This window comes from Gouania willdenowi, chromosome 13, assembly GCF_900634775.1.
Source record: "Gouania willdenowi chromosome 13, fGouWil2.1, whole genome shotgun sequence".
Classification (NCBI taxonomy): Eukaryota; Metazoa; Chordata; class Actinopteri; order Blenniiformes; family Gobiesocidae; genus Gouania; species Gouania willdenowi.
Window position 1 is genome coordinate 18035799 of NC_041056.1, and position 17725 is coordinate 18053523.

Consider the following 17725-nt stretch of genomic DNA (forward strand, 5'->3'; position numbering starts at 1 on the left):
TCTATCAGGAGTGCTATTCCTCCAGAACAGAGTGACAGTCAGAAGGCAGCAGAAAATGAAGAGTGGAATGCAGTTTGGCTTGAAGGCTGTCTGCTTCTTCTACTTCAAGCCCTAATGTACTCTGACATTTGGTAGCACTCAAAACGTTCAGCCTTCTGTAAATACATGCAGGAACTTGTGTTTTCTCATTTTAGGTTATAAGTACCTGCATGTCAGAAGATACAAGAAGAAATAAAACATATTTCACCAGACATTAAACCCTTGTAGTTTCAATCATTGTGCAAATGCTGTAATATTATTATTATTACATCTTCTGTTTAATTTTTCTTTATCTAAATATAAATACATTTTTATTTGGCTTCTATAACACTTTCATTCAATACAATTTAACTGAGAATGACAATGTCAGCTGACAGATGTCTCATTTGCATTTTTCTGTAAATCCAATTTCTTTATTTAAAATGCTGTTTGTTTTATTTTATTTTATTTTTTCTATTATTGTATTTGAGTTGAATGTTTTTTATCTATGTAGTGTATCTCACTTCATGTGTTACATTATGGATTTCCTTTGATACTTTTATTCTCTGGTAGTCTTCATGTTGTAGACATTTTTTAACAATGTTCAATTTATGTCGTTAAAAGGAAATATTTATACCCCGTGTCCGCAGGAAACTGACCTTTTGATGGCCATTCTCCACATTTCACAAGCTGTAAAAAAAAAAACAAAAAAAAAAAAAAAACATAGTCCCACCATTGCTTCAGTGTGACTGTGTTCTTCTCTAGAGATGCTGAATAAACTCTTCTCGTGCTTCGCTGCTGTTTAGCAGAACATAAAGTTGCCACGTCCTGCTATTGATATATCATTTTTATTTATTGCTGAGCTCAAAATCAGCCCAGGTTCAAATCAGGACATGGCTTGTTTTTTTTTTTTTATAGAAGTGAAAAGTTGTGCTTCTCCATTGACACAACTGAGTTCTCTTTAAGTGTTTCTAGAATACATAACAATAGAAATTAATGTATCTATGGAGGGCTTTGTGGCGTTCGTAGGCTGTCTGTCAGCCAGGGCCATGTTTAATTGTCAGTGCAGCAGCACAGTGAGACCTCTGGAGACAAGTTCAATATTACCGAGGATGATACATGGCTTCAGAAACTTGTTTTACTCAAGCATCAAGTATTAATGCAGGGTTTAGGTTGATGTATTTCTAAGAAATCCAGCTGGATATCATTGTGTTGTTCATCAATTGCTGTTGAATCAGCGAGGGGGGACTGCTTTTTAAGAAAAAATACTGTATATTACTGCTTATGCAGATGGAATTAGGGAAGTTTAAACGCAGCGGTTTCTAGGTACGAACACTTAAGAAAGTTGCCAATGATTGTTGTAACCCTACTGTCCAATTCCAAGTAGTGGGTATTTAAAAATGTGGCCCAAGTTGGATGCCACTATAAACTACAAACCATTCCTTAATTTTTTTAGGTTTAAATACAGAACCAATTCTTCAACTTCTCTTTAAATTATTGTATTTATTACATTGGAAATATTTGGTCTGTGTGTTTGTTTGTTTTTTTGGGGGGGTTGGTATTTTTGGCCCATTTGAATATCCATTAAGCTTTGTTATTTACAACAACTTTGTTTATAACAATTCATAACCATAACCAAAAATACAAGCGCTTGAATGAACCTTAAACACAATAGATAAAGATATCTGTACAATATAAATGATATTGTTTTGATTTTCAATTTAAAAAAAGACATAAAAATGAAAACGTATTGTGCAAGAACCACCAACATCACATACAACAGTATAAGGAGTTTATAGCCAGTTTAGGTCATGCACATCAGGGCCAGTCCTCGAGGGCCGGATTCCTGAGACTTTCGATGTCTCCCTGCTCCAACACACCTGGTTGAAATCAATGTGTTGTCATCAAGCTCTGCAGAAGCATGATAACGAGCCATTCAGTTGATTCAGGTGTGTTTGAGCAGGGACACCTCTAAAAGTCTCAAGAATCTGGCCCTTGCGGACTGGAGTCTGGCACCCCTGATGCGCATTGTTCAGGTTTGGCTTCACTTCACTACAACTATAATAAGAAGTGGTGCCTTTAATGGGAGTCAAACGGAGGCCTTTCTTCTAACATCTTTTCTATTGTGGTCGTCATCTATCCAGTTTTATTGACAACAAATCTTCTGTAGTTATTTTCACTCTTGAGTAAAAATTCTAAAGCTTAGACAAAGAGTTATAAAACCTAAAGTAGCTCTTCTTGGTGCACAAATTATAAATGCATATGATGCAGTTCAGGGTTTGTTGTGGTTTTCTCTTCTAGTCATTCTCCTTGCTGCTTATTCTGTCACTTTCTTGCTTGTTGCTAGTCATGCACCTTCTGCTACCCTTTTCTTGTTTCTAACGGTGTCTTATCGCCCCCCACATCCTCCTCTGCAGGTGGTGCGCCTCTGCCAAAACCCCAAATTGGCTCTGAAGAACAGCCCTCCCTATATCCTGGACCTGCTGCCTGACACCTACCAGCACCTGCGCACCATTTTGTCTCGATATGAGGGCAAAATGGAGACTCTTGGGGACAACGAGTACTTCCGGGTTTTCATGGAGAACCTAACCAAGAAGACTAAGCAGACTATCAGCTTGTTTAAGGAGGGCAAAGAGCGCATGTATGAGGAGAATTCACAACCAAGGTAAATCAGGTGGTCTGAAAAGAAACGTCATATAAATATATTGATGGCATCTAATGGCATGAAACTGTTGCCGGGCCATTAGCAACACTACTTAATAAATCTCAGTAGAATGGTTAAATCTGAGTCATCGCACTACCGCAGTAAATTATCAATAGTGATTCATGTTCTTGCAGAATTTGAGCATTGCACAAATCCCCAGCCCTCAGGGTGGTTGTAGCTTAAGATGTAACAAAACAAGAGGAGTGAGGTGTTGTGGTTTTTAGCATGGTGCATGATGTGGGAAGAATTGGGGTTAATCTACAGCTGCCTGCCTTTAACTTAGTTTTTTGGACTTTTATCACTGCATTCTATCTTTTCTTGTGTCAGTACTTTTGTACTGCTTATTTTGCTAACCCCTAGAGCAATGGCTGTGTTCATCACATCATTTAAATAAGTGTGTTGTTGCCTGATCCTTAGAGGGATTTTGGTAAATGATAAAAGTTGCTCTGGTTTAATCTTTGAAGAAGAAAAGAAACTCTCAAAGATGCTACATGGGGATTCTTGACTTGCGGGAGCTTTTTGTCTGTTCAAAGTACTGGCAGTGCTAATTAGCACCTGCTCTGATGTGTATACACTAGTCTAGATGCTTGATGGATCTGTTTCATTTTTCTGCTTTGTACCATAACACGTTGGAGCTGAAATTCCATTAGACAGGGTTGTAACTTATCACGTAGCGTATGTAGGGAAATGGTACAAAATGCTCTATTAGCTTTAATAGCTTACAACAGAGAGCTAATAAAACAGAAGTTGAACTTGTATCTAACATTATCCCATTCAGGCCAGACTCTAGACATGTAGCTTGATTTATTAGCTAGCAACTCTTAGCAGTACGGAAGATGAAGTACTAAAGGTATTTTGGTAATGTAAAATAAAAATCCAGTGATAAAAAGTTCAGTTAAGCTGTCTTTGTCATTTGGGTTGAGTATCCCTTTATTAATGACTTTCGTTTTCTTCAAGGTTTTAGGTTTTTGTTTAATTTTGTCAATTTACTGCTGCATAATGGTAACAATGTGGCTGTGACAAAATCAGAATATTGGAATTTTCATACCTGAAGGTTAGGGATGCACCGAAATGGAAATTTGTGGCCAAAGCCGAATAAAATATAAACGCTGAATACCGAATATTGAATGCGGTTGTTAAGTTTTTTACTATTTTTTTTAATAGTGCATAAATAGCCCAGAATAATTAATTAATAAGAATTAATAAGACGGTTTTTTTTTTTTTAAGTAAATGTTTATTGAATATTCTGACATTTTTTAAATATTCCAGTAGCCTTTGCTTTTCAAAAAAAGTTTTTTCCATTTATATTAACCCTTCAAATAAAACAAAACATGCATTCCAAAAAAAACTAAAGTGCCTTAAAGGGGAGGTATGATGAAAAAAATTACTTTCTAATCGTTTTGCTACAGTGATATACATCCCTTTAGCCTCATTCAGAGGACCAAAGTTGAAAAAGTTATTTTTCCTCCCTCCCTTGTTATTCCACATTTTGTTAAAAAAGCTCCTCCCTCTCCAACTATCTAACAGCTAAAACAAACACTGCGGTTTAATATAGAATATATATTATACTTTATTGCCATATATGTAAATACAAACTGCACTACTGGATCCCCAAACTGCACAACTTTTTCTGCTGCCGATCGTGTTGGGAGTCACTGCTTGCAGCCACGGACCCATTGTTTACACACATCAGCTGTTAGCACTTCCTGCTAATGCTACACCAGCCTATGCAGCGAGATCCGGTGTAGTGTAAGGAGGAAACGATGGGGATATTTACGGATTTGTGGCTCACAGCGCTAACGATGGACTCTGTTATGGAACCAGAGCAGCAGCAGCAGCCGTCCAGGCTTCCAACTTTTACGCGGTGACGGACGACGGAGAGCGATAAGCGGAAAGGAGAGAGTCTGGCTATGTTTGTGTGCGTAAAGGAGGAGCTACTGCTCTGGTTCTGCAGCAACTCGCACACACTTTTCTGACTCTAAATCACTGCACATTGTTTGATTGCGTCATTGCATCACACGCTACTATTGTGCCTTGCTTTTATCTCACTAAACCAAAGGCCGAATGTTGCTTTTTTTGCAATATTTGGCCTAATATATTCGGTGGCCGAATATTCGGTGCATCACTACTGAAGGTTTTTCTAAATGTATTACTGGTTTTTGAATTCACACAGTTTTTTGTTATTTTTTCGCTGTGGTGAATCAACTAAGAGCAAACAGTCATTCAACAATGAGCAATGAGCTGACCTCCAAGGGTGAGTCATTGAGTGAGACCATAGTGGTTTAGTTCTTGAGGCCCAGAGCTTAAACAAAGCAGCACAAATACCTCAAAAAACGAAGTTGGTTTGCAACAGATTTCCTCATGAAATTGATCTCTTGGAGTGCTGCATTTTTTGCTGTAGATTTGTCATTTACAGGCTGTTATGACTCAGATGTTTATAAAACATGTGGAATAGTTGTTGGACTTCAATCAAAAGAAAGAAATAGAACACTGTGATATGGTAAACCGGTGGAAACTTATTTGTTTTTTAAAAGCTCTCGGGGAACCATGTTTGCTTAAAAAAAGATTTTTAAAAAATCATAATGTACTTGCTCTTGTATAGAAAGTACACTTTAAGTTTTATCAGGTTTGTCTAAATGGATATATCTTTGCCTTGTGTCTCAGTTCCTCTGAGACAGCTCATTCTCAGCCTACCACAGCTCTAATCTCAGACAAAAGATACATACCACAAGACAGAAGAGGAAGACTCTGTTTGGACCACTACTTAGTTGTTCAAGGCAAGTTATTTATGTGTAAGCATATTTTATAGGCAATACAATGTGCTTTACATTATTAAAAAGTGCAACAGTGAACAGGGTTTTTTCATACAATAAAATGATGAAAAAATATCCCTCTGTCATAAGCAGTAGCAAAAAAGGAGTGCTTTTAATTTGGATTTAAAAAATCTTCACATTGGATGCTGACTTGAGCTCTGCTAAAGTCATAGCTCTGTTTGTTCCACTACTTCTTTGCAGCATAACAACTAAAAGCTTCTTTACCATGTTTGCTGTGAACTCTGGGCTCCACTATCAGACCTGTGTCCATAGCTCTGAGAGACCTGCTGGGTTTACACTGTACCTGACTAACATCTCACTGATGTATTCAAACCTATCCTCTACTTAACTTTGTTGCATCAGGGGACTTTGCAAAGAGAAAATCCTACTTTAGGTAGAGGAATTGAACACACACACACAGAGAAGGCAGGCGTTAGACACAAAGCCAGTTATTGTATGAATTGGGAAGGCAGTGGCTCTGGCACGAACCAATGGGTGTCCGCACACTTAAGAATGCAATGGAATCAACCAATGATGTTGAGTTGCCAGGGACTAGTATGTACCGTAGAATGACTGCAGCTATGCGTAGCATGTGGCTCAGTGTGAAAAGTCAGACAGTCAGGATAGACAATCTCACTCAAAGAGTTGATTATTTTGCTTGTTTTTAATTTCATCTCTAGTTGAGAAAAAAGTGAATACTAAAATATTTTCTCATCACCAGGACTTCAATTAGCATCATTTATTAAACATTATTGATTAATTTACAATTATTGGAACATCACTTTGTACTAATAGCAATTTTCATGTCGGAGTGAGACTGAGTGCAACTCAAGAGCCCCAAATGCAGCATGGGTAAATGTGTTGTGATGCCATGCAGACTTCCCTGCAATGTCTTCCCCAGAGATTCAACCCCTCCATTTATCTAACTCTCACTGCCCTATGAGCCACACACATTGTTAGGCTTCAGAGATGAAGTGGAGTTGAGGTACTAAGTCTGGGTTTGTTTTTATTCGAGCAGCACTCTGCTGAGCTTGGCTTTGGTAGAGCCTGTACTATGAAGCTGGATTTCCCCTGGATTTATTCTGTGTGCTGTACTATGATGAGTGTCCTTCCCTCCATCACTGACAGCACGTCACTCCAACCCTCACACAATAGAAAAGGGCATTCCTGAATCCTGAGTCTGATATGCTTTGATGTTTTACAATAGGCAGTCTACACAACTTCCTCAATAAGATTCTCACCTAGCCCGTGTAGCAGCACCTACGGTACTATTAGTCCATTTAGTTTACAACATCTAGACGTGAATCCAGTTCATTTTGTGTCAGTTAGGGAAATAGTTGTGAAGATACTACAATGCACACCAAAAAGTTTGAGCAATTTCTTGTTTAAACTTAGTGTAAATCGTTCCTGATTTATCAATATTATGTGTGTTTGGGTGTTTACATTGGATTCTTGTTATTGGCTTGACACAACCAGCTATCTTCCCCAGGCCACAAGGCATATACAGTAAGCACTAGGCTTTACACAATCAGGATTTTTGGGCCGATCACCGATTCTCTCACGATTTATTTTACAAAATGGGACTGTAGACAAATTTTTTTTTTGGGAAAAAAACTAGAAAATACGGTACTATTTTCCTTTTATTTTTCATTGTCAAAAGAATTCCTTGATAAACTATTCAAAACAATGCAATTTAACTAAAAATAAATCTTGAATGAAATAAATAAAGGAATAATACAAATGAAAATGAAGCCTATTAATTTAAATTCTGGTTCTATAATAAACAATGCAAAACTGCATAATAGTTCTTTTTCTTTTTAAAAGTGCAACTGAAAATGTATTTTGTGCCTTAACAATTGGACTTAAAAACTGTGATTACACTGATTTACGTCATATTTGTTTGGACCAGCAGAGGGCGCTGGTAACACAGTGGTCGGTTGGCATGCAGATATCTTGCAGTGAAGAAGAGAAGCTATGCTAGCAGACGGAGCTAATAGAAAAACGTGACTTTTACAGATATTCAGGTAATATTACTGATATTCTTTCGGTGCTTAAGGGGTAATGAATCATTTATTAACATATTTAAGAGTAGAAGGCGGCCAGAAAGAAAGTGTTAGCAGACTCCGCCCGCCACCTACACTTGTGGATAGATAAAAAGTACTGCGATTCAATTTTCAGAAAATCGATATCAACCGTGATACCTATGAATCGATTTTTAACTGCCTTACGATTAATCGTTACATCCCTACCGATCAGTGAGTTTAATAAAAGATCACTGATTTGATCTTATGAATTCAGGTTGTTTTTTTTTTAGGGATGCACCAAAATGAAAATATAAATGCATGGCCGAATACCAAATATCGAATGTGGTTAAATTTTTCACTATTTATTTTAATAGTGCATAAATACCCTAGAATAATTTTTTAGAGATGTTTTTTCAATGAAGTAAATGTTTATTGAATATTGTTACATTTTTTAGATATTACAGTAGTATTTGCTTTTCAAAAAAAGCACAACAAAGTTTTTATTTATATTAGACCTTCAAATAAAACAAAACATGCATTCCAAAAAAAAAAAAAACTAAAGGGGAGGTATGATGAAAAAAATTACTTCATAATGGTTTTGCTACAGTGATATACATCCCTTTAGCCTCATTCAGAGGACCAAAGTTGAAAAAGTTCTGTTTTCTCCCTCCCTTGTTGTTCCACATTTTGTAAAAACAAAGTCGGCTGAAAACGGGCGAGTTGGATTTTGCCCACGTTGGCAGGTGACGTCACCTAACACGCCTCCTTTAATGTGTGCTCCTCCCTCTCCAACTATCTAACACGTAAAGCAAACAACTCTTTGGTCACGTGTAAATTAAATGGATAAAACAATGCAATAGGAGCACTTACTGAAAGTATGATGTAATGACCTCATTGATCAGATTGGCGAATTACAGCTGATCACATTAATTGCATAAAATGCAAAATATTTGATATAGCCGATCAGATCGGTGTAAAGCACAGTTAGTAAGCACAGGTTATTTTTGAACACATATACAGTATTTGGTTAAAAGATGGAGCAGATGCTTTTTCATATACACTTGATTCATGCATACATATCAATTCAACCTAAACTATTTGCAAAAGTGACTTGAGATATGAAAATTATTGTATGCAAGTTGATAGATGTTTAAGAGTTTCAAAAATTATCTCTTTTTGTTTTGTTTGGAGAATTTAGAATCTAATTTTATTGAAATATTGACCAAGATTTAGTGTTGACTGCATTGTTGTGTCTGTGGCTTTCATAGTTGTTTCCTGATTGAGATTTGGTTTGAAGCCAGTTCAGGACAGTCACATTTATAAAGCGATGACTGCAGAAAAATGGTCATCGTGTTGACCCATACACATGATTCAGCATCAGTGTTGAATTTTCACTATATAATTCAATTTTAAGTCTAAAATGATGATTAACCTAACTTGAGTGGATATTCCTTTTTTTGGTTTACTCTTTTTTATATGTGTATATATTATTCTAATTATTATGTATTCTTAATTGGTTATATACAGTACATTTTAATTACGCTTTAGGAATATTTTCATCCAAGAGTCTTTATAATTCAGCATTGAAATTGAATAATAATTGTTACTTGCATTGCAATTCTTTTTCATATATTTTTTATTTAAATACATAGTATCACTAAAAACTCTAGTAAGGGTGTCTACAGTTAATCATGGCTAACAATGTTAGATGCATGGGTACAGCAGGAGTAAGTACATTATTAAACTGAAAGTCAGAAGTCATTTTTAGTGAATAATACAGCAAATGATTGATGTCTAAATGATGTCATCAAAATGACTCAAAGTTTGGAATCCAATGTGCAAGCTTTGTCGTGTTTATGTGAATGTTTTCTCTTTAGGGTTTTGTATATTTGTTGTAGAAATTGGCACGGTTACCTCATCAGTCTGGGAAACAATTAGATTAATCATTTCCAGTGTCTGTGCTGGAGAAAGTTCTAATGGTGTCAATCAAGGGCCAAGATTATTCATCTTTGTTCTACAAGTTTATATCATTTTTGTTGCTTCTTTGGTTTTATTGGATCATATGCGTTTCCTTTTTGGTCCCTTGCCCAAAGAACAATACAGCTGCATGATAATATTACAACTGCTTGTGCACTTGCCAACACAGACAGGCTCTCGTTCTGTAATGCTGACCCTTGCTAGCTGTGTTGTGGTGCCTTAGCGCAGTGCGGTGCTGGACGGCTAGCTACGCTACTCTGTCACATCCAGCAGGAAACAGGAAGGGAGCAGCCAGCTGCGAGGTCAAAGGTCGGTCTATAGCATGAAGGGGGTGGTAGACAAAAACGCACTGTTCAAAAAAGGTCTTTTTTTGCTGTGTACATGGTTTGGGGCAACGGCAAAACGCTATTTTAAAAATACAGACTAAAGTAAAACAACAATCTGGAGGTCAGCAAAGTACTTGTGTGTGGTTGTAGATCTCTGACTCTGCAATGTTACTGTTAGCTCAGTAGTTTAAATAGCATTAGGAGTTTTATGGGTTGTTATTGAAGTGTTGGCATATGCCCAGTATCCACACAGCACAGAGCTGCTATTGTAGGATTAGGATAGAATGAGGGCGTTTTAAATATGTATCTAACTTTTATCGGTCATAACAAGCTTTACTTAAAAAAAAAAAAAAAAAGAAAGAAAGAAAAAAACATTATTTTTACTATTACCAAATTTTACCAAGATTGCACCCTGTCCATTCGTTTGCCCTTTTTATGGTTTTAGCTCCTAAATTGTAAAAGTTAAAAGTGCATGAATACATTTACAGTACATAAACTGATACCAGAAATGGCACAAATATAAACTATATAAGAAGCCTACATGTTCACATCACAATAAAATAATGAAAGAACATAAACGATACACATCATACCAGACTGTTGCCAATCCCTTCAAGCACCCAGCGTCTCTTTTCTCTTTCTACCAAATAAAACATGTCGTTAGATCTACTTTCTTCTGCCAAATGAATGAGTGTGACTGTAAGTGATGAAAACTACCACTAATCTACCATTGTGTAGTATACCCTGCAGGGTTTTCAGCAGGAATTTTTCACAGCTTGCCTGCCACTGGCGTGGACAATTTTAAAATGTATAACTGAGGGCCAAATTTAGTGACATGCCTGCTCTTCTGAGATGATACAGGAAAAGGAAAGTATTTTCCTTTGAGCTGCTTGAGGCATGCTGAGCTTAGCTGAAGGCCTCATTTGCGTCCTGGCATCACTGACTAGGGATAGCCCTCACTTCAAAGACAACAACACATGCTGCCTCCCTCTCAGGAGGATCGCTATGAATTTTAATAGTATAACAAATTAGAAGATTTGACACCCTCCTGCAGCACTGTTTTCAGTTTTAAGATCATTGATTACCTAAAGGGTGTAATGAAAGTAGTTTTTTTTTTTTTTTTTGCACTTTGCCAAAGAGGCATTGCATCGCTTTCAGATTTAAGTCTTCCCCATCTGAGATAGATCTTCAGACCAACTGGCTGTTTTGGCTACTTCACAACTTACGTCAATTTTATTCTACCTCTGTCACAGTCCTGCTTCCTGGTTCTCAATTTCTACTCCTCCCCTTTTTTACTCCCTGAAGGGTGTGTGCTTTAGCGTAGGGGCAGCTGCCTCGGAGCCAGTTTCAGTGCTGTCTCTCTCGTGCATGTCATTTGAGTAGGCCTCGCAGATACAGTATTGTTTCCTTCTATGCTGCCTCTTTAGGAGGAGCTCATCATTGCTTCTGATGCTTCTAAAAGTTGTGTAGATATTTTGTGGCACTAATTTCTTGATTTTAGAAGCTGCTGTCTTGGCAAAAACATGAACTTACCTTTTTGGTTACTTCCAGCTGACTAAATGTTGTTTTTTGGTCTATATCTCTGTTTTCACTTCACCTTTTCAACCCACACTGAATTCTTCCTTTTTGTCTCAGCCGCTTATTTCGCTTCCTGTGTGTCAGCCTACATTTTGCTCTATAGACTCAGGGTTGTGTTTGATCCCTGTAAATGAGAGATTTATGTTTTCTCCCTCACTCTCTAGACTCCTCCTGTATTATGGAGTGAGCGAAGCATGATTAAGTGAGAGCATTTCTAAGAAACTCCCAATCTTTGCAAAAACATTTTTTGCACCACTACTTCCATCTTCGATAACATCAATATTACTCGTAGCATATCATTTCTCCTGACATTGACAACTTTTTCTGATGTATGGCAAAGTTTAGATTTTTCCCCTATATTGCTGTCATTCTGAAATGGTGTAACCTCGTGTATGCTTGCATCATTTTTAAATCTAATTATGCACAGACTGATCAGTTTATTCAGTGTTAGGACGGAGGATGTGCCGTAGTTTGTTTATGATGAAAGATCGCTAAAAGCTACGCTCCAACAACTGTTTATATGACTGAGCTGTCTGACATCCTGTCTTTGTTGAGAGGATCAACTTGACAAGAGGTCAAATAAATGCATATTGTTGAAGGTCAAACTAAATATGCAGCTACAATGTCTTTGCAAAACAACCATGAGAGTCTGATCCAAGAGATACTGTATGTCTCAGGAGACTGTGAAATGGCCCAGCACTGTGATTTATTTTTTTCTCAATGACACATTTTTTATTATTTTTACAGGAAGTGATATTTACCACCAAAAAAAAAAAAAAAAAACTTTAAAAGTTGAGGTGAACAGGATTTGGGTATTGAAAATAATTAAATAATAATTTATCTTGTTGCTGAAAATCCAACCAAGGTTGTTTTTATTGAAGACCAGAATGTCCAGAAGGACCCTATTGTAATTAGGGCCAGAAGTCCCAGAGTGGGATGTAGGAACCTATTGTTTTTGCTTCTATTATTATTGTTGTTATTATTTCAAAGTTCCCCTTTGACCGCTAATTTGACCCCCTGAGAATGCCCGAAGTCTCACCAAAATGTGCACACACCTCATGACTGCTGAAAAATTTGATCATTTGGTGCAATGAAAAAAATCACAAATAATGCAATGGAATTGCACGACCGGCAAAATATTTATGAAATTTGCCACATATATTATTGACCACAGGATGAACAAAAAGTTACCATGTGACCCTGCCCAAAACCAAACAGGAAGTCAGCCATCTTAAGTCAAAGGTCAAAACTAGAACATTTAGGACCCACTGAAGATTCAAAATCATCAAAGGAATTTTTGTATCTCTAACGGTTTAGTTGTGGCGCCACCGCAAAGTTGCAATGCTAATTTTTGTAAGCACGCCACAAATTTAAAATCCCTATAACTCTGACACACAAAGTTCAATCAGCCTCAAATTGCACACAAATGGCATTTGCCCAAGCCTCTTCCCGACTGCTTTGAAACATTTCCCATCATGCTTTCTGTTTTCAACTGGCGCCATTTACGGTCTTGTTCACTGTTAGCAACTATAGCACGCTATAGTAGAAAAATGCATATATCTCTAATATATAAAGTTCAAACTGCCTCATATTTGATACACATGATGACTTTCCAGCCCTAAACAAGACTCAGTGTGAAAATTACCCATCATGCTTTGCGTTCTTGACTGGCGCCATTTAGCATGCCATAATATAAAAACCGCTATAACTCTCATATACAAAGTTCAAAACAGCTTCATATTTGATACACATGATGACTGTCCAGCCCTAAACAAGAATCAATGTGAAAATTACCCATTATGCTTTGCTTTCTCAGATGGTGCAAGCCATAATAGAAAAATGCATATACTGTATCTCTAATATACAAAGTTCAAACTGCCTCATATTTGATACACATGACTGTCTAGCCCTATACACGAATTAATGTGAAAATGACCCATCATGCTTTGTGTTCTCAGATAGTTATTGCTAAGTTAATGTTATTGTTAGGTTCATGCTAATGCTAAGCTATCGCTAGCTAATGTTAATTCTAGGCAGTGTTGGGAACGTTACTTTAAAAAAGTAATTAGTTATAGTTACTCACTATTTGTTCAAAAAAGTAACTGCGTTAGTAACTAAATTACTCTATAATAAAAGTAACTCATTACCAAGGAAAGTAACTATTTGCGTTACTATTAAAAAAAAAAAAAAAAAAAAAAAAGTTGCTCAATGTCAAATAATTCACATTTTTTAGATGCATGGCGTCGTGAGGTGCTTCATTAATTTTGAGTTGCTTACAACGGATATCGACAAAGTCTTCACTCCTAGATATAATGAACACTTCACACACACGTTCTTGCCTTTGACCACAATTAATTTAAAGTAGTGTTTGTATCGCCACCTTAAAAATGCCAACTTTTCATCAGACTGCTCCACTCTCGCCATCTCTGCTGCTTCATCCAATCTGCTCTGTCTGTGTGTGTGTGTGTGTCGTGTGTGTGCTGGCACGTCGCCTTAGCCAATCATAATCGCTCACCTTGTTTTTAACCCACCTCCTCACAACAGCTGAGTCAGAAGCCAGGGATGCTTTCGGATAAAAGTTTATTCAATCAATGCATGTAACGCACCGCATTTAACGTTCAGTAACGATAACGCAAAAAGTAATTAGTTAGATTACCCCGGTACTGAAAAACAAACGCCGTTACATAACGCCGTTAGTTTAAACGTCGTTATTCCAAACACTAATTCTAGGTTAATGCTATTGCTAGGTTAAAGCTAATGTTAGGTTAATGTCAAGGCTAGGCTAATGCTGTTGCTAGATTAATATTAATGCTAATGTCAGGTTATTGCTAATGTTGGGTTAATGCTAATGTTAGCCCAATGCTAGGTTAATGTTATTGCTAGTCAAATGCTAATACCATGATAATGTTAGGCAAGGTAATGCTATTATTAGGTTAATGCTATTGCTAGGTTAATGTTAGGTTTATGCTAATGCCAGGTTATTGTTAATGCTTAAGATAAAACTTTTTAAATGCAATATCTCAGCTATTTTTCCACCAAATTCGATCAGACCAAACCCCGATGCCACACATTGAGATACGTGACGTTGGGTTACCAACCCCGGTCACTTCTTCAGACCCTACAATGCTGTTTGCGGCTTTAATTGTTTTGTTTTTTTTTTTGTGAGTTTTCAGTGAAGAGAAAAGCTTTCTACATGCGCCATTTATACAGTTTTATTATATCAACAGAAGGTCATAAGTTAAATATGGTTGAAAGAAATTTATCCCATTTACAGTTTTGGCCTGAGTTTCTAACTGTACCGTGTTTATTCTCTCTCTTCCTCCCATCCCCCCACAGGCGGAACCTCACCAAACTCTCGTTAATCTTCAGCCACATGCTGGCTGAGCTAAAAGCCATCTTCCCCAATGGGCAGTTTCAAGGTGACACTTTTCGCATCACTAAAGCAGATGCTGCAGAGTTCTGGAGACGCGCCTTTGGGGACAAGTGAGTCCAATTACCTGATAATGTACTACCAAAGATTACAGTATTAACTGACTGGGTTTGTTTTTTAACTCAGAATTGACAACTGTGTAGACCTACTGATAATAATGACCACAAATTGTACGTTTTATATTTTTCATTTCACAGAAACCCTTCGACATTGAGTCTAAACCTTGGCATCTATTGCAAACACTAATATTTGTGGAGGTTTTTTGTTGTTTTGTTTTCATAATGCTTTTAAAATGTTTTTCAGTATTAAAAACATTGAAGTGTGAAATTTCACTTGTCATTTGGTGAAACAAAGAAAACTTGTCCAGGATCTACTTTGTACCAGCATCATCGGTTTATTTACACGTACAGATTTTGGCATATTTTTCATTTTGCTGTTACAGACTGTGACTGTGCTTTTGAGCATATATTGTTGATTATGTATGAAGATCTTTGGACCAAAGTGTGTTTTTGTTGTAGAGTTAAAGTTTAACAGTTAAAACCCATCCTCTACACTATCTATAGCTTAATCATTTATACACTGCTGTAATCATGCACTATGAAATGACCTGAACAGTTTAATATGTGATCTTTAAAAACACCAACCATTATTAGAGAACTGTATAGCTTATGTAGTTTCATGTTATATACTGTATGTTCAACAACCCTTAAGGCTGGATGTAGCAAGGTGCATTAAGCTAATATTTTTCTTTCTATCACAAACACTGCTGCAGCCTGATGTGGCATACACAATTGTTTTAGTGTTTTAGAACCTGCCTGAAAACTAAATTTCACATAATGGTGCAATCAGCAACAAGCTGTCATTGAATGTGTTCATCTAATAAGTGTAAATTAAAATGGTTAATAAACCGATTAAGCCACAGCAAATACAGCAAGGACTTGAGGAAATTGTGACACTGTGTGCCGCCTCGGGCTGATTCCTTAAGCTACATTCTTTGCGTGTGTGTGTTTGTAAAGGACCATTGTGCCTTGGAAGGTGTTTCGTCAGTCTCTACATGAGTTTCATCCCATTAGCTCTGGCCTGGAGGCCATGGCCCTCAAGTCCACCATTGACCTCACCTGCAATGACTACATCTCTGTCTTTGAGTTTGACATTTTCACCAGGCTTTTCCAGGTACACGGAAACACTCACACACTTACTTTCATTCATTATACATATGCAGAACATTGACAATAAGATAAACCTATTAATTACCTATTATCTGTTATGAAACGTTATTCTGAAGATGTGAATTTACTCTGTACTGACATTTTATTGACATTTTGTAAGATTTTGCATGTTTATAGGTGAGAGTGCTGCTCAGGGTTGGGGTGAATTACATTTACAACTATGTTTTAACATACCCATGTTCATTTACCATTAATTTACAATTACAGTGAACAGTATTTTTTTCAATTCCAAATGAAAAATATTTTTTATCCTCAAAGTCAATTAAGACTAGAATATTTCCATTTCCTGAAGCAAATGCAAGTGAGAATGCAGGTGCTGCCCTGCGTCGCACTGCATTAGCTAAGCATTAGCCTAGCGTTAGCATTAGCTTAGCATTAGCATTCAGGGTTCTCACCAGAACTTTTTCACAACATAGGGGGTGGGGCGCGCGAGCGTGCGCTATCGGCACGGGTAATTTTGAAATACTGTATATAATTCTTTCAGGCCCAAAATGAGTGAAGTAAAGCTAAAGTAGTTTTTTTAATCTTTGTTACTGCCATACTTTTAGGGGTCTGCCATCTAAGGGACATGACTATTCAATTCCGATTCAGGGTGCTACGATTCAATTAATCAACGATTATTACGATATTAACGATTATCACAATTTTTTATGCATCTTATTTCTTTTCCTCACTTTGTGGATATTTCATACTTTTAAACAAGGTGTATGTGTCTGTATCCATTAATTAAAGTAACCAAAAAATTTATGATTATTATCTTTTGTTTATATCAAATCACCAAATCCAACAGTAATCATATTACAAAATAAATAAATATAAATAAAAAATAACTAAAATATTAGCTTGTTCAGCTAATTTAATGTGATCTAACTCAAAAACGTATTCAGTAAAAATAAAGACTTCCAAACAAAACTTAAATGAACAGCATAAATCCCACAGGACACTAAACATTTTGCTGTGCACAATCAAAGCAGCTTTAATAAAACCTACAATATCAGATCTCATAACACTTGTGGAATTTAGGTTTTTAAATAAAATGTGGATGGATAAAAGAACACAATTAATTATTAATGGCAGGGACTGTAAGTGCTGAGACAGATGTGCAGCTGGTGGTCAACATGTTTCCAATTCAGTTACACAGCGGTCCGTGTTTCTAGACAGGTTGGGTTGGGTCGAGATGGGTGAAAAATATTCATGGTGTGGACATCTGAACCTTTTTTGTGTCAGTATACTCCTCAATTTCAATTTTTTTAAATGGTAAAATCTTGGAAAGCTTGATATGAAACATATTTTGCTAATTATTAACTTGTTGCATGTAGAACTGTACATAGAACTGTAACATGGTTCCCCAGTTTTGCATTAAATTGTAAATGACAATTTTATAGAATTTACATGGCAATTACAAAGTCATTATCTAAACTCAGGAATACGATAGCAACAGATTTTTAAAAACACAATTACAATTAAATTATTTGTAATTAATAATCAATTACGCGATTACAATTAGAATTCACCCTAACCCTTGTGCTGCTTAATACTTTAGAAACTCTTCTATACCTATAAAGGACTAGTGCAGTCGCAGAGAAGAGGGGCAAAATATATTTGTTTGCTAATAGTAAAATCAAA

The 17725-nt window shown here is 36.6% G+C and overlaps 1 protein-coding gene across 3 annotated transcripts in view; it reads left to right on the forward strand.

The window, feature by feature from the left end:
* The window catches only part of cbl (Cbl proto-oncogene, E3 ubiquitin protein ligase), a 36537-nt gene that overhangs the window by 7048 nt on the left and 11764 nt on the right, over nt 1-17725 (forward strand). For 2 of the 3 annotated variants that reach the window (XM_028464122.1, XM_028464121.1), the window contains exons 2-4: nt 2436-2683; nt 14777-14923; nt 15887-16043. In XM_028464122.1, the coding sequence (XP_028319923.1) occupies nt 2436-2683; nt 14777-14923; nt 15887-16043 (552 nt within the window). The remainder of the gene's footprint in view (nt 1-2435; nt 2684-14776; nt 14924-15886; nt 16044-17725) is intronic. The other variant, XM_028464123.1, reaches the window with a different exon arrangement.